Source organism: Sebastes fasciatus, chromosome 14 (assembly GCF_043250625.1).
Source record: "Sebastes fasciatus isolate fSebFas1 chromosome 14, fSebFas1.pri, whole genome shotgun sequence".
In the NCBI taxonomy this organism is placed as follows: domain Eukaryota; kingdom Metazoa; phylum Chordata; class Actinopteri; order Perciformes; family Sebastidae; genus Sebastes; species Sebastes fasciatus.
Genome location: NC_133808.1, coordinates 8,092,338 through 8,120,108, shown reverse-complemented (window position 1 = coordinate 8,120,108; position 27,771 = coordinate 8,092,338). Strand labels below are relative to the sequence as shown.

At 40.8% G+C, this 27,771-nt stretch overlaps 1 protein-coding gene across 6 annotated transcripts in view; it reads right to left on the bottom strand.

The window, feature by feature from the left end:
• col6a3 (collagen, type VI, alpha 3) overlaps positions 1-13,180 on the bottom strand; it is a 114,212-nt gene extending 101,032 nt beyond the window's left edge. For 2 of the 6 annotated variants that reach the window (XM_074658477.1, XM_074658479.1), the window contains exons 1-3: positions 12,848-13,180; positions 2,791-2,905; positions 881-1,513 (exon numbers count right to left, since the gene is read on the bottom strand). In XM_074658477.1, the coding sequence (XP_074514578.1) occupies positions 881-1,513; positions 2,791-2,875 (718 nt within the window). In that variant the 5' untranslated portion in view covers positions 2,876-2,905; positions 12,848-13,180. The remainder of the gene's footprint in view (positions 1-880; positions 1,514-2,790; positions 2,906-12,847) is intronic. The other 4 variants (XM_074658475.1, XM_074658476.1, XM_074658478.1 and 1 more) reach the window with 3 other exon arrangements.
• Between the last annotated feature and the right edge of the window lie 14,591 nt (positions 13,181-27,771).

The following is a 27,771-nucleotide window of genomic DNA, read 5'->3' as shown; positions in this document are numbered from 1 at the left end:
TATATAGTTTCAGAGGAATGTATTTATTGATTCCAGCAATTTCCAGTAATGTATTGTAACATATTGTACATCATTTCTGGACATCTACACATGAAAATATTCTCAAAGTACTTCTGCAGGTCAAGGATGAGTCCAAGCAGGTTCATCGCTGTTTCAGAAACAGAATATTGGACATATTTTACACAGATAGACATTGTGACTGGTAAAAAACAAACATACAAAATGCAAGACACATAAGCAGTGGTGCATGGTTAGCTATTGTTAAAAGCTCATTGATTGATTTTGAGATGTGATGTTTTAAAGGGTAAGGCATCCTCGAGTCCATTTTCTTAACAAATGTCAGTCTGGGGTGTCAATATATGGATTGAGTTATTCTGTTGCTGTCTGTATTGTGTCCTCTCACATACAGCTGTGTCTAATACAAACAGGCATCATACCAAAATGGTGTCTTAAATTATGACTGAGGTTATTTCTGTATGCCAAAACAGAACTCAAATCCCTACCAAATTTAAAAGCACCTGGGACAGAATTTTCACATCGCTAAAATAGCTTTCTCTCAATCCATACTTTTTGTTTGTTTTTGTTCTGGCTTTGCACAGGCATATATCTGTGCCATTTTTAAACCCTAATCTAAGATGCTGTAGGGATGTCAATCACATGCAGATCTTATTGTGACTTTTAAAGCATTAGGGACATATTAAGTGTGGTAAGACAAAACAAGTGATGTTAATTTTGCAGGTGGATAGTGAAAGGTTATTGTGGTTAAAAAATACTTGATTGTGTTAATAATCAAATCCAGTCACGGCCACATATGCAGCAGATTCATCCTGCACATGTAGACACATTAGTAATGGTAGTGACACTGGTCCCATTTCATTACCTGTCCCTCCTCCAGCCACGGGGGCCTCGTTTGCCACAGGACCACCCCCTGACCGGGTCACTGCGTCGCAAAGCCCCACTACTAAATCTTGGATTATATCCCGCAAAGTCAGAAAAGAGTCTACACTAAATACATGAGTGTCATGGGGCTTGCTAGCCATCTCCCTGAGCTCCGAATCAACTGCATCCTGAACTCCAACTGCAAACACCTCCACGCCTGCCAGCCACAGCACCTGAGCTGGCTCAGCCACGTCATCCTGGGAGCGGCCATCTGTTAGCACCACCACCACCTGGGCCGCACCTTCAACAGCCCGGCTGCCCGAAGCAGTGGTCAAGTGTGTACGAATCAGGAAATCCAGGCCCAGGCCAGTCCGGGTGCCCCCACCACGGTATGGCATAGCCTTGATGTGGGACAGGCCTCCCTGTGTTGTTGGGTAGCTGTTGAGCTGGAACTCGGTTCGAGGCTTATTATTGTACTGCACAAGGGCAAACTTAAACCTGTCCCCTCCAACCTGGTGCAGTGATTGTATCAAGCTGTACAAAAATTGTCTGACATGCTCAAAGTTCTCCTCTCCCATACTCCAAGATGAATCCACTAGAAAGTATATATCAGCTTCCAACCCGTGTGCACAATCTTCAGAAGAGAGTGTTTGGAGGACAAAAATGAAGACTAGTGAAAAGATGCTTGGTGTTTGGTACCAAAATATTGTTTTGGTGCTTAACACTAAGGCCCTGTTCAGACCTGGTATTAACATGCGTCTATAACTGATCACAAGTGGACAGTTCTAAATACAGGTGTGAATACACTCAAGACGCATTGGGATCTTATCGCTCAGACCACATTCAGAGATGCTCATGGTCCACATATGGCCACATTCTTTTAGCAGTGTGTACGCAAATGTGGTCTGGGCCACATTGTAGGACCGCCTACTCAACTGATGTCCCGCTTGGATCCGCGGGTCTGCGCTCCTCATATGAATATATTGTATTGATTGAGATGTGTCGGGTGTTTTTGTTTCGGCGCTTTGCAGCCCCGGCTCTCTGAAGCTCTATACCTCGCTGTTACCTGGCAAAGGCAGCAGTGTTGGCGGCATGGAGGTCCCCGGGGACCGCCGGTACAATAACCATTTATTTTAATGTTAATAAAATGCACCCAAATTTATGAATATGTAGGATATTACTATTGACATTACTGTAATATTATGTCACAACGTCTGCTGTATTAGCCATGTGTTTACTATGTGTTCATTTGCTTATAGCACGGGGAGGTGAGATCAGATCACAAGTGGTCACTGGAGACGCATGTGGAGACGCATTCTTATGTCAGGTGTGAACAGACATACTTAAATCTGTCCACTTGTGATCGGATAACTCAGGACGCATGTTAATGCCAGGTCTGAACAGGACTTAATACTGTTGCACAATACAACTGAAATGGTTAGTTCAGTCAAGTTTGACAGCATCATTCTGCTTTGTTTATCAAAAGCACCTGACTGGACTTGGTACTCTAACACTCCTGAGGCCTCTATTCTATTTGTTGTCCAATGTCGAGATACACATTTTGAATTCAGATTAAAAAACAAATTACAATGATCAATAATTGAAAAATAGCCAGTTTACCAACAATGCTCATTAGAAGTGAAAATTGTGTAATTACTTTATCTACATTAATATGTTTTGTTTTTCTTAAGATGTCATAAGCACTTTTATAAATCCCACTTTTCTTTGCAACACAAGAACAGGTGCACATGTAGATTATATATTTTTAAGGGGGGCAAAAATATGAAAAAAATATCCCACAGAGCATTGCTGAAAACTGGAAAAAAAACAAACACATTACAGGCAGACAGATCATCTGCAAAATTAACACATCCTGCTGACTGCAGCTGAGATGAACTTTGTTTGACTTACCTTCCTGAGCCTCAAGGTTGGGGAGCAGCCCTGCAAACAGGACGCCCAGGAGGGCACACAGCGGTAACAACCGATGCCTCCTCATCTTCTCTCACCAAAACAGCAGAGGGGACACCTGAGAAACCAGAAGCAAATATGATATGAATATTTGAACCAGCAGCCCTATCCTAAAACCACAAGGCCTGACCAATACTTCATACTTCAGGTCCCTACCTGTATTTAGGGTTTCTAACATGTTAACATGCTTTAGTGTTCAAAAAACACTTTACTTTTGTCAAACTGGCTGTGCTGCAGCACCTCTTTTCACCCTCTGTCTAAACCACTCTGTTTTAGCTCCTGCCCAGTCTGCTCTGATTGGTCAGCTGGTCCACTCTGTTGTGATTGGTCAACCGAACCAAACTCTTTGGATTCTGCTCCAGCTCTGCTCTAACTAGCTATGTTTGAGGGCATGCCAAACTAGCCGTTATGCAAATGTGTTACTTGGTGACATCATCACGTTTCGGAAGAAAAGGCAGGATCTCAAGTGAGGCGTTTAAGGCAGTTCAGGAGCAGTGTTTCTGTGTGAGGGAGAGTAACTCCCTTTTACATGCACAAATATACTATATAACACACTAAAGGAAAGGGAAAGGCATAATAGGTCCCCTTTGACACAAACACTCACGGTCCCAGAGACTGAATGACAGTAGATATTCAGAAAAACTTGGATTTTCTTCAGACATTGTTAAAAAAACACACACTCTGCCCACAGAAATACATCATCATCTTTAGGCTACTAACAGCAAAGGGGTCAATATACATTGTATTTGTATTATATTGTATTTTATTTTAAGTTTGGGATAGGAATATCCTATTTGACATGTTGTTGCACTCCCTATTTTTGCTTTACTGCTTCTCTAAATATAACACACAACATTGCATAAGCTTGTTTTATTGGCCAAGAGTGCAACATCTAATCTTCGACACACCACACGTCTCCTGTCAGCCCTTTTTTGCAGTATGTGTAAGAATGTGAGATTTCCTACTGCTACTACTGCTGAACTTTTTCACATTAACATGAGGCAGTGGCAAGCATCCTGCCCAAGCTTTAAAACAGACATGGTATCTGTCATTAAAGGCTGCTATGTTGGAATAAAACGAGAAAGAATCAGCAGCACTTCTGGTCACAGACGTTTCAAAAACCTTTTGGTTTTGGTTTGTAAGTGAGGGAGCTGCAGTATGTGTAGGTGTTTCAGTAGCAGACCTGAAGCACAGAGTGGTAATGATCAAAACCACCTGTTAAAACTACCAGCCAATGTGCTTTAGTTATTAACTCTGCTTGGCAAGAACTGAATTTTCCAACTCACCAAATAAAGTGTTCTTAAGCGGGGTGTTGGACTGGAAAGTCCAGTTTCACAGCAGGGGTGTGTGTTTTCTATTTAGTCAGGTTTTCCCCCATTGTGATGTTAAGTAATGTCACAGGAAATGAAAGGAAGGTCACACATGGCTCACTACTGAGAAGGTATGCATGCATCTACAGTAAGTATGTAATGTTGAGAGGAGAAAGAGAGAATATGCATACAGAAAATCTAACTCTAACTCAAATATGATCAAATACTGTATGCAAACCGTGTTACCACACCCAAAATCAAAGTTTCTTCAAGCAGGTTATAAACACAGCTTAATGCAGTTCATCAATCTTTTGCAATACCACACACACACACACACACACACACACACACACACACACACACACACACACACACACACACACACACACACACACACACACACACACACACACACACACAATTGTTCTGTAGCCACAGCCAGACTGGGACTCTTTGACACTATCCATTCCCTATAGCCTGTGGGCCTATCCCTCAAGTTAACTATCACAGCTGCATTGCAACCCACAGCCCTTACACTAACCTTAACCTAGAGATACCTTAACCCTCAAATAGCCCTTTGAGAAGTAAGGATTTCTCTCCTCACTCTCCAGGTCTAAAACTCACCATGGTCCTCACAAAGATAGACAACCAAGCACACAAACACACAAAACCTATTCAATTTCAGACCACCCTGAGGTGATAATGTGGGTCCAGGTCCAAGAGCAGCCAGTGCAATTACATTTTAATTACACTGAATCAAACCTAAAACTGCAAAACTCGGATGTGAGAAAAACAATTGCCACCCAAATGAACCCAAACCTCCAACTGCGATGTGTCTCACCACTCCTCTCTGCATTTAGGAAGGATTTTGAACACAAGCATACAAACACTAACAAAGAGGGGGTCTAAGAAAATTCAAATGACCCTAGATGGTTCACATGGCCAATGACCAATAAAGTGTTAACCATTAGACTAATGATGGGGGGGCTGAAGGTAAAGTCCCAGAGGAGTCTCTTTAACAGCCTTTGGGCCTGCTGGCAGTCACGCAATAAAGGCTCAGCACTAAGGGCAGCTCTAATGAGTATACTGTAAGAAAAGTGGCATTTGGGAAATTAGATATTTACTGTATTATCTACTTTATTGGAAATACAAGAGTGCATTTGGATCATGGATGCTGAGGCACAACTGTGACAACACTGAAAATGACCAATGCCCTCTAGTGGAAAATGCAGGTATAACACAGTATAACAGACAATTTCCACAGCACACATAAAACATCTGTACTGTTCATCAGTCTTTTATCATGAGCTTATTTAATGGAATATGACTAAATCATGAGGCTTATGTTATGTGGGGAAGATGGCAATGTCTTTGTGTGTGAGAAAACTTGGGGGACTGTAAAATGCAAAATGTACTGTATGATATATTTTTTTTCTTTTTTAATTCTGTCGCTCCTATTTTGTATTTTCTCTGATTAACCCCAATAATTATTTTCACTTTTAACTGCCTATGGGTCACCTGAGTGTCACTCAGATATATCCTGAGGAATCCGACTGGCAACCCTCAAGTCATAAAACTGCTTCCCTAAACTTTAGGCTACCTCAACCAGTGCCTCAAGGGAAGCCAGAAAAAACCTTATCAGTAATATAAATACAACAGTATAAATTTTGGCACAAGTGCAAATTGGGCTCATCGTTGCAGCAATTTAAAACAAAAATTAAGAGAGAGGAATTCTGCCAAGCAATACAAATGAAACATATAGCCTAGGCCAAATTAACACAAGCCACAAGCTGCACGGGTCCTAGACTGAAATGCAAAATACGTATGGTAGACAAAGGGATTTTTGTTGTTCTAAATTTTGGCCAACAACACATACCAATATTATTAACTCTCAGTTTTGGAAAATGTCCCTGCCTGTCTACAGTGGATTCCGTTACCCTCTGATCTTACCAAATGCGCACTTCAATCCTATTGAAATTAAAGGATTTATTTGCTGTGGAGTAAAAGAGACCCTTTCACGAGGATAGGAAAAACCTGGGTCAGCTAGGCTTGAATCAAAGCCATCCACAATACACAGCAATAATGAATTATAAACACATGGCTGTCGTGTTTAATGCAACACTGCAGGCGTTGAGGTTGTTGGAGTTGCCGTGTTTATACTTTGCTGTGTCTGCTGTTTATGCAGACCGCACTTTGCAGACGAGAATCAAACTCTGAACTGGTGGGGAAATAACCAGTAACATTTGTACTCACTTTTTAGACAGGCCTATCAATGTGATCATCAAAACGCACAGGAACTTATACAACTTTAACAATGTTGGCCATTTAGTTGAAGACCGAGGACAGTTACTGAACTAAACACACACATTAGAAGGCAGCTGCAGAGTTGTGTCACACGAAATACAAGTGTTTGCCCACTCTGAACTGGGTGGGGTCATTCTATAGTGACCGACAAGATCATGGTGAAACTTTCTGTGATAATCTTTACTTTATAAAACAAACATGTAAAGCGCTTGGACAATATATACCAACCAAGTAAAGAGAGTTAAAAAAAAAAAAAAAAACAGAATCCCCACATGCTGTCAAAATCCAGATATAGGACTTAAATCATCAAGTTTCTTTATTTCAAGGAAATCTAAGCTCTCTTAGACACTGCAGCAGATGTTTGTGTTCTCCACTCATGCTCATGTGATTTCAGGTCACTCAAAAACCACTGCAGACTTTGCCAGGCCTGGCCAATGTGTCAACACTATGGCTTCCCCTCACCGCCGCAGAGGAAAACACAGTAGCACAGTGGAGTCCTGTTTTCTCTGATACGAGCAGCCAAAACAATGGCAAGCATGGGGAATTACATTAGTGTGAAAATTAAGAAAGAAAGTAAAAAATATGCTATATATTACTTCACTAACTTAAAGCTACATTCACATTTCTTTTTTGCCAGTCAGGGGCAGAACTCTTAAGTTGTAATGACAAACATGATAGTAAACAGTTGCATGTTAGACATTCAGCAGACACGGAGAAACACTAACATTCATTTGGACTCATGTTTACGGCGACCTTTTGGTCTTCACCTACTCATAAACATCTGGCTCTTTAGCTGCTAAATGCTCCACTATGTTTACGAGCAAGTCTTTAACTGTCTATCAGCCGTTTGGTGCAGAGCAGGTCACGTACAGTGAGTTTATCAGAGGTTTTTCACTGAAAACAGCTGTGTGCTGCTGCTGGAAACGAGGCTAAAGTGAGCGGTGACACTCAACCAAAACAGTACGTTTTATAAGCTAGAAAATCAAAATGATGAGCTAAAAGATGCAAAAACACTCCATTGAAAATTGTCAACTGCGGAGCTGATAATTCGGTATGGGTTTGTCACTACGAGTGACCCCTTTAACATCACTCATTTAATCCATTGTTAAAAAAAAAAAAGTGGAGCTTTAATATAAAAAAATATTGATCATGCAGCTTTAAGATCTTGGCAGAGGAACTCACAAATTGTATGGGAAAAAAGGATAATACAAAAGGTAACTTCATTTCCTCACTGATGAATTGGATTATTACTTATACTCTGGTATAAATCTCAATCGCTGTCAGCAAACTGGCATTCCTAGGGAAGTCAAAGCTCTTCTTCTTCTCACTCACTCACTGCATGCGCCACATGCTGTATAAACTGCAGGTCACAGCTTCTAGTGAAGCAAGACAAGACAGGTGTTACTTGACAAGACAAAACAAAATACAGTGGCTGACATGACAGGGTTAACGCGACGGGGCAAATCTAACGAAACAAACAAAATGAGACAAATAACAAATGATGGTTGAAGGGCGTTGGGGGGAGGTTATCAACAGTGTAGGGCAGTCTGTTGTATAAGGGTCTAGTGTGTGTGTGTGTGTGTGTGTGTGTGTAATGTATGTGGTGTAGGTTTTTTAAAGAGGAGAAAGAAAAGGGCGGGAGAGAGAAAAAAAAAGAAAAAAAGAGAGGGGGGCTGCAGGGGAAATGAGTATATTTTTCATGGCAGGGGTGTTTTATGAAGTCTCATGGCCCGACCATGTTACGATATTTTCTTAAAAAACTATTTTTTGTTTGGAGAAGAATGAGAAAAAAAGGATTAAGCTCAATGTGAGGTTGGGGGATATCAGCATGTGTCTTTTTCGCCACTAGGAGTCGCCAAAGTCCGACATTTTTCAATCTTACACAAAGGCACTATGAGAAGCTAGAGATATCCATGGTACATCTATCATGTTGCATGCCTGTGTCTGTCAGCATAGCAGAGACAGCCATATATGTATAATAACATCATGATGGTTTAAACATAAGAACATGGGGAGTTATGATCTGTTAGCATGTTTGTGTTTTTTTTTTCTCCTGCTGAGGTCCACTCGGCGTGTATGCTGAGTCATCAATTAATCGTCATGTGTAATCCAGTCACCACTATAAAGTGACAGGCTTCAAAGAGAGCTCAGCGTTTTAAGTAGTGAGCAGTTTATGTTATACATTGAGCAGAACATGCTGCTCCGTACACTGTATATAACAGAATAGCTTGCTCAGTGGTATTATTTATAATTAACACTGTCAGTTTGGATTTACGGAGCGAGATAGACACTGCAGTGTGCCTAAAGGCACTCTGAAGCACGTCTGCAGCTGGACCTCACACACTCATTTATAGCAAAGACCACACACACACACACACACACACACACATAAACATGCACATACATAAACACATTCACACGAGCTTACAGTGCAGCACAGCACAAAATTCCAGCAGCCTCAATGACAGATATCAAGTGTAAGTTCTGATGCGCATTCCAGTTTTCGTGCATCCTAAGTGCCTCAAAAATGTAATCTCGCAGCAGAAAAATAATAATAACCTCAGCAAAAACAATAGTTTTTTTTGCACTTCGTGCCACCGTTTGGTCCCTGGCACTTTTGTGCTCGGGCCCTAATTAATTGCATGTTACCCCAGCTACACCAAGCGGGCCTCCTAGCATAGGAAGAGGGCCGTGACTCAGTCACCTCACAAAAACAAAAAGTGCTAAAAAGGTCCTTGTGCACCAGGGGTTCCTGCCATTGGTACATTTTCACACTGGTTTAAGTACTCTAAATACAGACTTTTAAAAGGCGTCTAGGTACAAGATAAGGCTTGGCTTCACACTTCAATTTTTTATTTTTCAACACATAGCTAACGGGTTAGACCAAAATAGCTCTAAAAACTAAACTGTATGCTATCTGTCCAGCACCAAATAGCACTACAGGTGACAAAGTTATCAGCTAGCTGATGACCATAGTGGAGCATTTAGCAGCTACAGAGAAGAGTGGATATTGGACTTGCGTTCATCGGGCCTTCAGAAACATATTACTAATGTAGATCTGAATGTGTACAATCGCAGCTGTTTGCTAATAAGTTTGCCATACAAACCTAAAAGGTGATAACATGTCAAGTTTTGTGTTTACAGGACCCCAAGTGGCCAAAAAAAATCAGGTTTAACTCTAGTCTAGGCCTTTCCCATACACACTGAACAAACACGTGCCTTACTGGAATAAAGTAGTACCAACACATTCTCCATGAATGAATGAAAAAGTAATAATTCTAATTCTAATTAGGGATCTATGTTTAAAGGTGCTAATTGCGAGATTGGGAGCATTTCTATTGCCTCCGCAGGGGTCTCAACATGGTGAAGGCTGAGTCGGCACATTGTAGCTAACAGCGCTAAAGGTAAGAACCCCCTCCGGGGGACCGGAGACGATAGTTGTTTAATGTTATATTAACGCCCTGGATATTGTATAGAGCAACATTAAATGCAACGCTCACTGCTGATACTGGAGATAGTGGGATGTCTATATGGTGCAGTGGACGTTTTGCCAATACAGACACGTACATTCAACGGGGGCTGTTACATTTCACCCCAATCATATTTTCCAGACCCCAAAAAAACTGCATGTGAGCATAGCTGGTGGAGATCCTGCCACATAGCTGCATTTCTTTTGGCAACCAACTCCTCAGCCACAGTGTAGCAGAAATGTAATCATTAAGTGTGTTAAATATGATCCCTCCCACTTGCAGATGCTCTCTTACACACAGACATATAGCCTATGTATAGACGAAATTAATGTATTGCATAGTTTAAATTAAGCAAGTGGAATTTGTCCAAGATGATGTGCATCTAATAAGAAACCTTAATGTGCAACCACACGTTATGCGCTGGGCTTAATGGGTCATATTGTCAAATTGGTTCAACTTTAGCAGCTTCCTTAACGCTTTATTACAGACTAAAACATTGTACATATCAATTATACTGTCAACAACCGTTATTGGAGCCAATATGCATAAATCAATTCTAAAGACCCGTTTTTTTTCTGTGCAAATCTCTTTGCAAATCGTTAACAAATTAGAAGCTAAGTGATCAGTAGACTAAGTGGAGTCACGAGGGACGTGTAGTCATTTGTAATGCAGCTCCCGAGTGTGAGACAACTCTACACTGCCACTTACTTGCCACTTATGTGAAAAAAATATCAATTGTGCATACAGTGTGTGTGTGTGTGTGTGTGTGTGTGTGACTTTGCACTAGTTAGCCTCCACATGTACCTGCGCACCCAAGCCACCCTTCAACTGGAAGGATGTGACATGACATGTGTGGCACAGATGAGAGGAGGATCAATGATAAAGTTAAAAGAGGGAGGGGGAGGCAGGAAGGGCAGGCAGTTCCACACAGCTGGTGTGTATTAGTCCGTCTGACACCTAGCAGATGTATGTTCAAGCATCATGGCCAATCTCCTGCAGGCTGAAACGTGACACTCATGCACTATTGTTCAGGATGGGAGAAAAGCGCATGGCGATAGCTTGTAGCAAAGACTGAATATTCATTGTTAACAACTGGATGAGGTCAGTTAGTTGGGCAAGTTAGGGGTCCTGTGATCTTAATTAACCAATCAATCAATCAATTGACTCCTTAAAATGGCCATAAAAAAATCAAAGATGACAAAAATATAATGCCATCATCCATCACCCATAGACCTGGTGAATGGTTACTCCTGATTTACACCCCTTGCCATTATAGGTTGTTCCCCTAAAAAAAGAACATTGGAGAGGTAGTTCACCAAGACTAGACTTTTCTGAAAAATGTTCCAACCTTCCAGACATCTGCGCTGCATCATGGAAATGGACAAAAAGCTGGAGAGGGTACAGTAGTCATAAAACATACTAATGCTGATTTATGCTGTATATCCCAAAATCCTTTGTTATGTCCTGATGCAGCCCTGCCAATAACAAATTTCGATACTAGCGTCCAATGGGAGCTGTTGCATTGCCGTAAGGCTGGTAGTAAATTATGTGAAAATATTTCAAACACATAAAGTCAAATCTGGAGCGCACACCAAGTTTCCACTGGTTTTAGAGCGATGACCAAGTTCTCCCTCTCTGTATCATAGCAACGGGTTACATGCAAACATAAATCTGCGTCAAAGTAGTAGCTCATGAGAATCATTTCCAATGTATTCTCATTAAGTTGTGACTTGGAAGAATAAAATAAGTTAATTTGCGCATCAAAGCCCACGTGCACACAATGAAACTTTGAAATGAAGATATTGCTGAATTCCTCTACTTGGACAGTCTTATAGAAGAAGATTAATGGCTCACACCTGGGTCATTACAGTGCAGTGCAGCCCACTACCACCAACCCACCCACCTACCCACCCCACCTCTTTTGTCCAATGGAAGAAAAACCCCTCCTGGTTCTCCTGGTTCTTCTGGCCAGTAGTGTGGAAAATGCTTCCTTCACACTTTTCCACTCCTGCACTCGTTTCAGAGGGTGTGGTTTTGGGCTACTGCTGCAGTGGAAACATCTACCCATCCAACTACTCGTCTTTAGAGCTCACATGTGGGTGTGGAGATTTTTAAACACGGGATGTGACTGTACCATTACCAACATTTTTCCCTATTTAGATTTAACTGAATGACCAACAGATCACTCCAGAATAAAGTGCACAAAAATGAGCAGCTGAAAGATGATCAATGGAATTTCTCATCTCTTCACATAACATACAGCAGAATTAGCAGAATTTGATGAATCTTTCACATTACGTGGTGCGTTAATTACACAAAATCTGCATTCTACCATAGAAAGTACATCACAAATTTACATTGTCATTATTCCGTGCAAAGCAACTTCCCAGGTACAACACTGGTCTGGGTTCAGAGCTTGAGCATTTCTGGGACTTTACTTGTTTCTCTTACCACAATTATTTGAACTTTGCACAAACAAAGAATGTCATTTTAAAATTTTTGAAGAGAAAACGAGAGCACACACGCCCCCCTACACTCACATGCACCGTACATAACTTTGCTGAGGTCTCCTCCTTCACCCTGACTGTGGCTCACCTCCTGCCCTTGCAGCACTCTCACCACTAAAGTATATGTTTCAGTCATGCTGCTAAACGCATGCTGTCTGATATTTATGACCTATAAGCCAAAAAGTCTGTGCAACTCTATGTTTATGACACCCGTCATAAGCTTACAAGTTATGACTAGAAACTATGCTATGGTCATGCACTATGTATGCTCAACATACAGTGCAATCAAGGTCAATCCTTAAAGAAGTCAAACTTGAGATATAAAGCAAGTATGCATTTGTAAAAACCAAGCAGAAACCTCTTTCTGCAAGATCAGTCACCTTTAGAACAACGCAGATTTAAAACTTACCCTGAGCTGAAGTATCTGTATTCCACTGTATTTGTTTTTTGAAGAAAAAAAGAGTATATCAGTTATGTAAAATGACTGCAAGCAGGACTTTTGGTCATTATCCTCCTGGTAAATTCCCCTTGCTGGCTTTTCCAGCACCTCCCAGAGGAAGGCCGGTTGTGCAAAGCTGTGATAAGGTCACTGATAAGAGATGTGCAGAGAGAGGGGTCCTGAGTGAAGGGAGGAAATGGTCGAGACAGAAAGAGACAGACAGCCTCCTAGTCTCAAACCAGAGGAGATGTGGGGCTGAGTTCAAGGCAGGGATGGGACAAACTTCCAAAGTTCTGGAGTTCTGCCACCTCTCTGTTCCTCCTCCTACTTTCTCTAAAGAGAGGAAAAAAGAAAAAGAGGAGGAAGAGGAGGAAGGGTGGGGGTGGTGAAGTAAATGAAAACCAGACACATAGCCCTGTTTGGTCTGGATGTGAGCAGTGGGGAAGATGATGTCACAAACCTGGAGTGGGATTTTCTCCTCTTCCTACATTTTGCCATTTCTCCCTCTACCTCTGTGGGACCCTTGTTCTTACATTTTGGCTATTTGGATATTAATTAGTTATTACATTAAATGGCAAATAGGTCTAAACATATTGTGGTTTGAGTTACTATCCACTGGTAAAGTGATTAAGCCACGCATGTTTCTCTTCATAGGTGGATAATTAAAGGGAAAATGTGCCACCTTTTATGTGGATGTCCAATCAGTGCTGATGATAAATGTAGTCCACTGAAGAAATAGATCCCCCAGTGAGTGCCGGCTGTGCCAACATGTACCAGGATGCATTGGGCGTGAGTGTCGAGTTACGTCCATATGGTTACAAGCATAGATATAAAACAGTAGATGTGACATTAAATCATAACTAATGGGATAATTGTCCGCCATCTAACCTGGGTATTGTTTACAATCGCCACCTATGGGCAGCAACTGGTTGTCAGCTGTTCATCACCTAATTGCTTCACCAAAAGGACCACAGAAACCAGGGAGGCTGGCATCACTTTCCACATGTCAGTACAAAATAGATGAGATATTTATTTTTTACTTATGGGTCTAAAACTACAAAAAGTTAGTGAACTAGATAACTTTACCTTTTAGCTAACAAGCAACAAACCAGCTGAGTTCTAAGTCAAAGTTATTGCTGATTGCTAGATCAACAGCATTGATCTGAACAACATTTTAATGTTAGCTATGCTGACTTGGTTCAAAGTTATTAATATTACCCTAACATTTGGCAGCTATAAGCAGCTGTGCTAAAAGTGCAAAAGTAAACCTACAACATGTTAACGACAATGAGAAGTGCTCGTCCTAAATAACATTTCATAATATATCAAGACAAATCCAGCAAGCCAGTTAACGTTACATTACAGTCTACACAAAAAGACACAAACGCTAACCAACCAACAATCCACACAATCAGCAAACATATTGTTATTCAAGACCGAGGAGTCGTATTTAATGTTGTTTCATCACATCTAATCCAAAATTAGCCGCCCCGAATCTTGCAATCAGTCATCGCAACATCGCAACCGTTGCACTGGAGGAGAGGAGATGCGATGGCCAGCCAGCGCCGGAAAGACGTCTCGACCTGACGAGTTGAATCCCCCCGGCAGGCTGCGCAGACCCCACCCGTTGAGAAGTGTACAAATATTTTTGGCTCATTATGAAACTGTGAGATCACTTTGATTTCATTTGAGTTAGGCTACACAATGATTGATTATGATCGGATAAAGGTTGATTATCGCCATATAGACATTATCACCAACGTTCACACCAAAATCATGGTTGTCTTTTCCAGTTTATCGTCGGGATTCTGAAAAAGGTCTCCTGCTCACCTCTGTCCTAGTAAGGAAGAAACATTTCACACATAGTAAAGCACACAGCTCGCTCTCTCGGGGTTGTCATCGGCAACAGCATCCAATAAAAACTGCTGACATTCATTACAGCAGAATGATTTTGTTTCCGTTCCTCACTGTCACTTTTTACGTATGTATGATCCATGTTTTATGCGTGTATGTACATTGTGACTTTGGTATGTTGTGTGGCCTGGAGCCCAAGACAAATTTCCCTGTGGGACAATAAAGTATATCTTAGCTTATCTTATCTTATGTTACCAGTCGTCCAATCACAGTGGAGGAGGGGCGGGACAAAATAGCCTACCACAAAGATGTGATCAAATGTGTTTTACTATGAGTATATTGTGGACTTATTGTGCATGGTTATGCTGTTGTTTTTATTGTTTTTACTGTGGACTTTTGTCGTCACGTGCACTGGACCAAACCAAATTTCCCCATGTGGATTAAAAAAGTTGATCTGAATCTGAATCTGAACCAAACGATCGTATTCGCCAAGATGTTTCCTCGCCCACAAAATCTTGTGAACCCACATAGGCCGTCTGGTCTGGCAAGAAGTTTCACCAAATTAAACAAATAAACTCAAAAATCTCCCACTAAGGAATGTGCGAGACAGTGTTGTGGGAGAGGTTGAAAATGTGAATGGTGTTAAGGAAGAGCATTGACACAGTGCCATGATTGTAATTGACCCACAACAATAAAAGCTTTAAGCAAACGCAGCCTATTACATTGCTTATGAGTTCAATTTTATCACCAACACCCTCACACAGCCACACATTACAGACTACATGGGCCGTAATGAAAAAACAAATATTAGGCCTGCTCGTTGATGAGAGACTGTAGCTGTGTCCCAACGGCACACTACACACTATCTTGTTTTTAAAAATGTAGTGCGTTCACACTGAGAAAATGACTAAAGAAAGTAAATGGCAGCATGTATGCTAAAACCATTGTGTTGAGTGGTCTGAGTCTTAAAGCTGCACAAATCAATATTTTTCATTTTTACAATGGAATGAATGAGTGTAATGTCAAAGATGTCGCTCGTAGTGATTTACCCGCAGACAATTATCGCTGCACCTTGCAGTTCCCCTCAGCTCTACAGACTGCTTTACACTCTTTCAGCTCATTTTTTTGGTTTAGTCTGCAACTCTAGTGTTTCGGTTCATTCTCTGCACTCTCGTCAGCCTCGTTTACAGCCGCAGCAAGCAACAGTTTTCATTGAAAAAAGGGAACGTGAATAACACGAATGCTTATTTTGCTCCATGTCTATTGGATGTGTAGATAGGAAATTGTTTGCTAACACATTCACCATAACAACTTATATAGGATGATAATATCTTAATGCTTTGTTTACAGCATATTCCATTGCATACATGTGGCTGAAAAAAATAATTAATGCAGCTTTAAAAAAATACTTCATTAAAGTAGCAGGGGGTAGAAATGGAGCAAATATGATTAAAAAACAAGTTATTTCTATAAAATGTATATAAAATCACTACATCCTGACAGTAGTGCATGAGACAGGTAATCTGAAAAAAAAAAATCATGTGCCTCTGTGTCCTCCGGTGCTCCTAATGGCATCTGCAAGATTTTACAGACCGGAGGAAAACAACCAATCAGAGCCGAGCTGGACCCTTGCCGTCTCTGAGCAGCTGTCAATCACTCACAAACTCCGATCAAACGGTCAAACTAGGCACAACGATTAAATATGAATCAATATTCTGTTACTGTAATGCTTATTTCTCTCCTCAAATGTTATCAGAATCATCTTGTAGTGCACCGTTTAGCTGTAAAATGAGAAAGTTTGTGACCTGGCAGCCAATGCTGAGATCAGTTGAGGAAATACCAAGCACACAGACAAAGTTAGCAACTAGCTGGTGAACATACTGGAGCATTTAGCAATTAAAGAAACAGACATTTCAGCCCATAGTTGGTGGAGACCAATAATAGCTAAATGAAGAATTCATATTTTACTTACATTTTCCAGGTGTTTTGTAACACAGCCCAAAATGAATGCTAATGTTGCGCTGTGTCTGCTGCTAAGATGCTTGCTAACTTTATCAGGTGATAGTGTGTGGATGTTGTGTTTGGAGCATGTTCTGCTGCGTGGTTTTAAAAATCAATGAATGCCACTTTAAACATTTCAGTTTATTATTTTGAAATTCTCCCTTTTTTAAATTGGCAGTGTTTTAAAATCACAATTTCACTGCAGTATTCATGTCCATACCTTGTGCATATAATACCCTCCACTATCAACGCAAGTACAAAACATTAATGTTTACTTTAAAGCACAAAATGTAGGAATAGCATTGAATGCTTTATAGTATATACAGTGGACTACACAATACACTAAATGTCAACAGGAAAGAACCCTCAGTCAGCAGCTCTTTGCTGTTGAAGTTCAGGCCAAATAAAGGGAGGATTGCTGCAGCATTTTTCTGTCAGTGAGCTAAAACAGACTTTGTTGCCAGAGGTCAGTATGCTGTGAAATTAATTTCCTCACATCTGTGTGAATAAAAGTGTAACGCTGAGCTCTAACAGCAGTTGATTATCAGGCAAGGTAACTGCTTTTACCCCTCAGAACCTTCTCTGCATTTATACTATACTTTTTTAAATGCTTAAAAGAGGATCCAAAATGCACCATATGGAAGTGTTTATAACACTGGCCCAATGCATCTATGTTCTCTATTGGTCATTACTCACACCACCAATACTTTCTGCAAAGCACTGTACTGTTATGGCGGTGCTATGGCAACCACTGTTGTAATATTCAGCGAGTTACAAGCTGTTATATGTTCTGAGAGAAATGTGTGATAAGCAGCTAGAGATTGGTCCATTATACTGAACAATTACGTCTTTCTTGACAATTGGTGACTAAATGTGCCCTTTTGTATCAAAATTGAGGATCAGCTCTTATATCATGTATTAATCAACCGTATGTTGCGAGTTAAGATCAAAGCAAGACGCGGGCCGATCAACTGCATCCAAACATTCCGTCATCATTTAGGAAACATGTCTTACATATATTCCCTTGTGAGTCTGCCGTAATCCAACACAGACCCTTCAAAATCAAAACCTTTCACAGTCGCAGTGTGACAATGGGACTAATAATAATATTGTTGGGTGATGTTAATGTCACGCTCACAGCTTTAAACAATTGCCTGAGATGTCAAGGCAAGGTGACATCTGCGTTAAAGGGATTCTTTGATGGATGCCACCAAGGGGATTTCATGTGGGTGGATGAAAGTGCAGATTGTTGCCTATGATGCTTTTAAAAAGCGGATTCTTGTTTCAATCATTAATAACTGCCAGCTTTCATAACACAGACAGGTATGCGACAAAGGACGGATGAGAACCACTGAACTTTGTATCACTTTAAAGATAAAAACTAGAACAAACGGACATTTTCTTCAGCATCCAGATGATGTTTTGGGTGTGGCTCTACTGTCACAAGGTTCCTACAGTACGTGGAAATTATTAAAAGCCTAGGGAATGTGTCCTGAAGCCTTATAAAACTGTGACTACACACTCTGTTTATTCTATTCTCAAATAAAAGCATGAGACTCCCCTCCACATGACTGGAGTATTCAATCTGGTCTCTGGAAGTTGCTTTTCTTGCCTGTGAAGACGTTACCATTAGGAACAAACTGTTCACTGGCCAGTTGGAGGAAAATGCATGTGTTGATTCCACCAACACTTATTTCCATCGCAGCATAAGCAAATAAATGGGTGGAGATGGATTGGCCTTACGTCACTCCAACCGTGTCTAATGAGGAAAGTATTAATAAACACAGTAACGGTAGATGCTCAACAGAAGGAGGTTCAAACGGCAGAATAACGCTGAGCAGTTTTACCGTTTTAAAGCTGCCTCGCTTCAGCCATAACCCAACACAAGTATACATGTGTGTCCCAATATAATTGTATACTGCATATAAGAATAATCTACATAGGAACATTACAATGGCAACAGTATTTTTCTCCTCTGCTTTCAGGTTTTGTAAGTGTAGGCAAGTCATTGATTTTTTATTATGAGTAGTTAATTCCAGTTCTAACTCTTCCTTATAAGATTCCTTCCTGAACATTTTACGGCCAGCAGATGGGTTTATTTGTAGTCTATCTTTATCTTTTCAGTAAAGATGAGTATTGGGTGAAGGTAAATTCTAACGTTATCATGATGCGTTCAAATGTAATCTTGTAGAATTTAGTTTTTGGCGAGAAACTTGAATAAATCCAGTTGTTTGAAGGAGATGTTTCCACAGCAATTAATAGAGAGGGATTATGAGCTGTTTAACTTCCTAACAAAAACCAGTATGCAAACTCCTAATGAAGGAGTGTTTGTTGAAGTACATGGGATTTATTGTTTTACTTTTGTTTTTTCTGTGGTATCGAATTGGTATCGAGAAATGTTGAATTTCACTGGTATTGGTATCGCCAGCTAAATTTCTGGTATTGTGCCATCCCTAGTTTAGGTTTATTGGAACTGACAAAACACTTAAAATGTATTACTGCGGCGCCAAAAGGTGCGGTGAAACATTTTGGGTGCACATAAATTATGTGGTGGTGCACCTAAATGAAAAGTTAGGCTCACCAGTGCAACCAATGTAGTTAGTAATAGTTAGTCTGGAGCCCTGCTCCTTTTCATGTGGTCTTGGCCTGGTTGTTTAGCCCGTACCAGAGTCCGATTGACAGCTTTCACACCAGTCCAAAAGAAACTAAACTGGCAAACACACAAGAGTTTGATTGAACCGAACTAAACAGGTTAGGTGTGAAATGCAAATTAATACCAGGCAAATAGACTATTCTTCTAAACACCTTGTTAGATGTAGGATTTAAAAACCACAATCCAGCAAAACCTGAATTCCTGATTTTAGGTAGCCAAGGAAGATGACATAAGTATTAATAAGCAAAGTCACTAAGTTCTGAAACTCTCAACAAGCAGTATATGGAAAAAAAAAAAAGCACTGGCAAATACTGTAAATTGTGAAGGTGTTATTAGTCTACTGTGGTTTTGTTTAGTAAAGCAGATACAATACACACTACACCAACACTGTATTACTCTAAGACTTGACAGCCTTACATTTACTGCATAACAATTCATTTCAGACAGAAAGGTAAGATTCTTCGAATACCCCTGTAATCTGAGATCTACTTGACAGCATGACTAAAATTAAAGTCAGCATGTGAGAAAAAGAAAAAGGGAGAAATGTGTGCATGCTGACCTCAAGCAGGGCTGAGTTGACAGAGTTCAGGATAGGAGGTCAGATGCCAAGTATTCAGTTTTAGACTTATCCAGGTTCAAAAGTACACCAGAGGTTTGCAGACTTTAAATCAAAGCCAGCTATATCTCTGCTGAGGTGATCTGCTTTTTCTTTTGAGCTGGATCACACAAGCATTACTGTTCAGTCTCTTTTGGCAGTGCAAGCATGAGGGGCATCAGGAACTGCACAGCCCCAAGTCAGCTTCAATCCAATTTAATAGTCTACAGTGCTTTGGGTCTGTTGTGTTTGACAAAAGACCAGTAAAACGGATGGCTGAAACACAGAGGCATAGTCAAATCTAGGCCTATGTCTGTGGTTTTCATATTCGTGCAGAAAGTATAATGTAGACTGGTATATGTGCTGTTCTTTCCACTTTCTGAATGACTTTGACTCAGAACCACCCAATGACTCATGAAAATATGAAACAAGCATTTTTTTGTTATTTCACTCAAGGATTTATGGTCTCTTCTACAATGAACTGTAGACGTGGTACTAGCTCTGCATTATATGTACTGATCGGTTTTGCATTAATAAAGACAAAGTGTGATTTCCAGAGGTGACTTAATAGTAGAATCTGCACTAAGCAAGCAGAGGATGAGTTACTTTGTTGTGCTTCCAGCAGGTGGCCCTATCCAAAACCCAAGCTACTGTTCATTTCCTGAAGTGGGATATAGCAATCACATCTGGACATACAAGCCGAGGCATCAGTCTAAATATGGAACTTATCTAAAGACAATTCTGTTGAGCCCTGACTTGAATAAGTGGCTAGATATGGGCTTCATTCATTCAGAGTAAAATACTGAGTAATCACACCAAGTTTGCTTGGCAGGGTAATGGAGGCCAAGCTAGCACTTAGGAAGATTTTTGTTGTTTGAGGGGCCATTTGAGCGTGGCGTCGCAGCAGTAATTTCCTCTCAGAGCGTTCCTGTATGTTATTTCTACAAATATTAACGCGTTATTCTAGGTTTATACACGGAAAGGTCTTTCACAAGGGTAGAATTGAGAGTACCGGGACGAACTTGCAATGATACCAAATGAAAACAGAATAACAGTTAATTCAAGTACAAAGTACATTTACAAGTTCCCTTTATTTTATGATTCATACACTAATATATTTGTTATTTGCTGTTTAGCACATTTGAAGTAATTGCATTGTACTTTGCAAATCTGGGCTAATCTGCATCGTCCTATCTGAATTCTTGTGGTTAGCTGTGGAAACATGATCATGTTGCACTAAGACATTTAATAATGTTGCAATAATGAGAAAGTTCAACAGGACACTATACCATTATTTCCCCTGTAATCCTTAGTTCATTGGGTTTCCACGCAGAAGGTCCTGGTAAGTTTAGTCCCGGGACTACTTTTCAAGGAACTAAAAGGTTCCTTCAGCCCAGTGTTATCTGCGTTTCCTTAACGTTCTAAAGACATGCGAAGATTAGGCAAATTAGTCCGCTGACGTATGAAAAAGCAACATGACATGGGACTAGGGCTGCTGGTGGTCGCAGAGGTAAACACATCATGCAGCCTGCAGTTCATTGTGCCAGCTCGATTCATCTAAAAAATATGTGTTTTGTCTCACTGCGACGACATTTACTGGTGCATTACAGAGGAGGAAAATGAGAGATGATTATGGTTATGTGTTTATGCTTAACGACGTAACCGCCGTGAAACAATCAAAAAATAACTTTTATTTCAGCCAAATGTTCCCTGTTTCATGGCACCGCCTGTGTTCCTTCTACCACACATGTTCTCAGCTCACTCGCACAATCTCTCTCTTTTTCCCTGTCTTTTTTAAAATGAGTCGGGAAGCGGAGCCGAAATTTACTTTTAATGATATCAAACAAAGAGAAATGCTCTCCCCTCGTCCTAAAATGGTCCTAAATCAATACTAGAATACCTTATTTTCTGCAAGGCCTATGGAAAGGAGGCTGGGTCACGGGCGGACATGGGTCTTGGGGTATAACACATGCGCAGTGTAACTTAAGCTGCGGCCGTGCGTTGCGATTGGCTCAATTTCAGCGAGTGCAGGCTAGATTTTACTGCGCATGTGTTATACCCCCAAAGATATGACGCGTTGATGACGCGTGACCTAGCCTCCTTTCCATAGGCCTTGGTTTTTGTGAAGGAAGCGGTACAGTTGAATCAGCAGCTTTGTGTGTGTGTGTTTGACCAATCAGCGACGGTCATCCCTGCAAACTCCACCGCAAAAGTTCCTGTACTTTCAGAAAGTACTATCTCCCAACCAAGGCCTTTTTGGGGGGTAAAAAGTCACCGGGAAATGCCCACAGAACTTAATTTAGACCCCGGTCCCTGCGGTTGAAATGTAATGAGGGCCTCAAAAGGTTCTTAGCTCCTGGGGCAAGTTCCTGCGGTGGAAAAAGGGCTATAGTTAAATAAATCAATAAAATTAATGGGATGAAAGCCGTGATAAATAAAGGGCATATCAGTTACAAAGTAATCATATTTAAAGGTTTATGAAATTACTGCAATTACAGTCATCAAATTAACTAATGGGACCAAAAAGAGAAGAATTGAGACAACAAAAGAATATATACAGTATATATACAAAAAAAACATAATACACAGCACTCCAGCTGCTGGTGGAAAAAGACTGATGCTACAAGCTATTGATTTGGCTGTTTCCTCCCTCAACTAATCTTTCTGTCTTTTATTTCTTTTACCAAAATGGAGGATTGGCTACGGGTCTGCCCAAAAGACTCTTCAATGTCACGGCATCATTGTAGTTGTTGAGGTTTTGGGACTTGTGGTGGACAGCACAGAAGGAAAAATAGACACATTCCACTAAGCTGCCACAATTTAGCAAATAACCATGCTTTGTGGAATTCTGTATTAATCAATTGTGATGTGTCTGTTTCCTATTTTAAAGTCGTCTCTGTGGGACAAAGGCCTATTTCACAAAAATGAATGCATGCAGGGTGCAACAGCAGTCAGCGGTCTTTCTTTATTGAGAACACAGCTTCTGATTCTATGCACAAAAGGAGCAAATGATTGTGTTACTGCTGTCTAGGCATGAAACAGATTATCAGTATATTTCTTTCAACAGAGATGTAGAGCGCTCTTACTAAGTTGACCCTAATGCTGTTACTTGGGGCTGCTATCCCCATTAGGCGGTAGATACAGAATTGGATGCCGCTCATAGCTCTGACAGATGCACCAGATGTGCACCAATGTGTGTGTGTGTGTGTATGTCCAGGTGTTACTCCTTCCAAGTGACATGGTAGAGAGGGCAGAGCAGGGTGGGAGGCAGTAGAGGGGGAACTGGTCCTCCCTGAGTGAGGAAACAGAAACTTATCTCTCCTGCCAACAACCATGTGTGTGTATGTGTATGGGCTGTCAAGAGTGTATGAGTGTTTTGCTAGTCTTGTGTAAACCAATTTAAGTTTTAGACCATTAAGAAAACAACATTTTTGTCAAGTGAGGTCATTTTGGCCGGACAGCAAGTCTTGGCTTTAGGGTTGAAAATAGAATTATGATAAGACTTTTCTTTTATTAAGGGTCGACAGTAGCACTAAAGTAACAATATTGAAACTCTGACTTTGGATTGATACTAATACTTCGGATTTAAAATGTTCTCTTTTTAACACATTTTGTTTTACAGTAAACTAAATACTTTAAAGGTTAATGGTGGCCCGAATTTGACATCCCAATTGGAATGATAACCATCTTCTACAGTCAACTATGACGCAATGGGTTACTGTACAACAATAATGGATAGGGTCTTGAACTAATTCACATCCATGTGCAGATGAAGTGGTTGTTGTTATCTTTGGACAGAGTCAGGCCATACTGTTTCCCCATTTCCGGTCTTGTGCTAAGCTAAGCTAAATTCATAAAAACTCATATTTACCGTTTATTTACTTTCAGCAAGAAAGCAATTAAGAGTATTTCCCAAATGTCAAACTATTCCTTTAAGGTTAGGGAGCGCATTAAGTCAGTCATGGTATCGAAGTATTGAAGTAGAAACGTGTGTGTGCATCTGTGAGTGAAACTGTCTGTTTATGTGCAGGTTTTTGCATTCTAAGTGTAGTTGTTTGTGAGTGTGGTGTCTCTCTGTGTTAGGCGTTGCTAAGGGACTGATACAAGGCTAAAAACTATTTATACAGGCCATTTCCTCTACAGGGATGAACCCAGCCCCTTAAGTCTGCCAAAAGACTTGACATTCTGCTGTAAATGGACTCATCAAATTGTGCATCTGTTTAATCTCATATCCTGCTGTGCCTCGTCTCCATCAGATCAGCAGTGACGATCAGGGAGAGGCAGAGTGGCCTGTCCTTTTTTCTGCTTCGTCATCTCAAATTTCAAAGCTCAGCATTTCAACATCTGAGGAAATCATAGACCAACTGAAACATGTAATCATTACTAAGGTAGGCAGAAGGCATAAAACAGTCTTTTATTTCCGCACAGTGGGAGGCTCCCACCTACCTCTGTTTTGGGGCTTTAATTAATTTTATTTAGGCATGTTGTTTTGTTTGTGAAAAACAAACAATGGCAACCATAATTGGAAAAACATGGCTCTTTTTGAATGGACGTTCATAATGTATTTTCTGCACCACTGTTCATGACCAGAATAAATCATAGATTCAGTTTCAGTCATAAAGAGAGTGGAAGGAAAACAGTCGGCCTATAGTTCACCACTGAGAACTAAAATATTCCAATACAGAACATTCTTTATATGATGAAACAAAAACATACGTTACACTTGAGCCTATAGCCTATGTGATTACAGTAACATAGACTAATGATTTTTGCCATTATATCGGACACCCTCTGGGGTCACCAAGAAATGGAGGAATTTTGAAAGACAACAGCTAAATAGGAAGCAGACAGGCCTAACAGCTGGCCAAGAGGGGAAAAAGCAAAAGAAAAAATGTTTTAGGGCCAAAAGGAGTTCTAAAATGTGTTGCACACATGAGGAGCACAGCTGCGTACCATTCTTCAGTGATCCAATTTCCTTTGATTCCCCTACCCTAACTTTTATCGGGATTAAACAATGACATTTTGGAATGACATCAAGCAATCCAGATAATCCACACTGGTGGACATTACACTGATGTGGCCTTTCGATTTCATACCTGGATCATCATCTGGCCTGCCGCATTCATGCAGACGGTCAGCGAAGTTATACAAATTCACAGTGAAAAAAGAGTTTTTTCCTTTTGTTGACAGCCCAGCTACTAAAAACTCAGATAGCAAAGCAGCGCCAAGTAGAGTCCGGGAATCAAGTTTTTAGCTCGCTCTGTGAACTGTTATGCTGGCCCGTTAGCTGAGAGATTTCTTCTGTCTCTTCTGGGAGCAAGAAGAGGTTTTAAACTGAGGAAATTATGTTGTGTCAGGCTCTTATAGCGGGAGGAAGTCCCTCCTCTAGGGAGCAGACGTCACGTCCGTCAGCCAGTCAGGATTGGCATAGTGTAAAATAGCCTCTGGGGGACAGTGCGAGGAACGTGTCCCATAGTGAGATACGGAAACGAATGTTGAAAGAGAACTCTGGCTGTTACATTATGTTCACCATTTTCACCATCTTAGTTCAGCAAGTTAGCATGATAACATTTGCTAAGCTGATGGGAATGTCATTGGTTTTGCAGGTATTTGATCATAAAAATGGTGGACCGACTGACCGTCCAACATTGCTATCTCCAGATCTTCATGGCTAGCATAGCTAAAAAATTCATTTCACATTTCCTCTCAAGGCACTGAATGCAATGGAGCAGCAGAAGGTCACAGGTTTATTAAAGCATCGTTACACAAAACACTGATCTGCTGCAGGAGCCCGACTCCTCACTGTCTTCTCACTTTTCAAATATGCAAAACAGAACAGAAATTGGAGCCATTATTTAACTAGAAGACTTTTATGTGTCTCTTGTCTGAGCTTTTATTTGGATGAGAGGATTATTAATGCCGTAGAAAATGCGAGCAGCTAAATGTGAAGGAATAAGTCATCTCTGTCCAAGTGTCATTACTCAATTATTTCTCCTTGAAATGAACTCACATGGCTCCACTATATTTTTTTTAACAAACCGCTTTGAGCAAGAAAGCTCACTGACACGGCCAGTCACGTGATGCACACATATTTCCATACCCATTTGGGGTTTGGAAAGCCATTCTGGAATATTCCTCTCTTAGTTTTCCCATGGCCAACCTCAGGCCCCTGTTACACCTCTTCTTACATGAAAACGATGGAGCAACTGACCACACCTTCCTCCCACACCACCCACTCAATCTCACTGGGAGGTAAGCTCAAAAATAGGACCAGATACTGTAATTCCGTAATCAAGAACAAATCCCTCTAAATTATCTACTTATGTTCCGAAGAGTTGCTGTTATCAGTATTTTTCAATTTCGGGAAAATGAAACTTATGGTTCTGATAACTCAAGGGCATACCTTCTTATACAAGCTTTCTACAAATGTCTATTCTGCAAAAAGTGTAGCTGCAGTTTCTTTGGCTCCTGCTGGTCCCCACAAAGACGCAGGGACTGAATGTCTTTCCAACACTTAACTGTTGCTGTAACTTGCTTCTGGTGTATCACATCTCCCCCTTGCTCTGCCAAGTGCAGCCGCATAGTCCCCCCGCCTCCGGTGCTTCTCTGACTCACCAATCCGACTGAACAATGCCCACCATTGAACTCTCAATGGGTGTCTTTAATTGACAGCTGGAATCTATTAATGCTGTAGCCAGTAGCCATGGCTACTCCACAATAAATTACATACGTACATATTCATGAATGAGAATACATTTTCAGCCACAGTAAAGATGGAAACATGGTCAGACTCTGTCTCACAGTTCCTAGTTGTCCTGAAAAGGCCCTCTGAGTTGCAGATGTTTAGGGGGTGACTCACTATCGTCGCCTTTTCCGCCCCTGGTCCATAAGTGGTATTTACCTTGAGAAGTTATAATTTCCATGATTTGGATAAATGAGTTGACTTTCTTGACATCTGGGAATCATTTTTTGCTCATCAGGCTTACAGTTTTGTTCTCTTGTCTAATGTCAAGTACAGTGCTGACAGTGTTTCACACTATGGAGGGGGGGATAAGGGACGGTTAAACTAGTGCGCTGACATGTTTGAAATTGATAGTTATGCAAATCTGAAGCATTAAACACTTCAAACCTCCATGTGGCTTCGTTAATGTGCAAAAGACGTTGCATGTTTTTGACTCTTGCTTTAAATCAAACTAAAGTCGAGGCAACGGAACCAGCTGTTTGCAACTGGACAAAGTTTACAGCCAAACATGACTCATTTTAAAACAGCATCCAACTCACTGTCATGACACAAAAGGTATCTTACAATCTTTACCATAGGTAATCATGAAAAGCCTCAACTATGTAGAGGAGTGTACAGTGTGGTAGAGGGGATGTAGCCAAGTGTTTGACAGAGTGGAATAATGTTTAAGACTTTGGATGTTCTGCTTTACAGGTTCACTTGGGGGAGCAGTTATTACGTAATGGCACAGGCACGACAAACGCTTCAACATGGGAGTAAAGCAAACACCACTCTGAAAGGGTGTATTGCTATATTCCAGACCTACTTTACCTTTGCCTTTACACACGGTGCTGTATTTAGCAAAGACACAGCCACTTCAGGATGGTGGTTTGCTGCAGGTCAAAAGGTCACTTTTTGGTTTGGATAACTAGTTCAGCGGTTGAACCTTTGCTCTCCATCCATCCATTATCTGTAACCGCTTTAGACGGTTAATCTGTTTGTCTTCTATGCTTCATACTTCCTGTCTACCCTAATTCCAGATGTGTTCTGTTACTATTAAATTATATTTA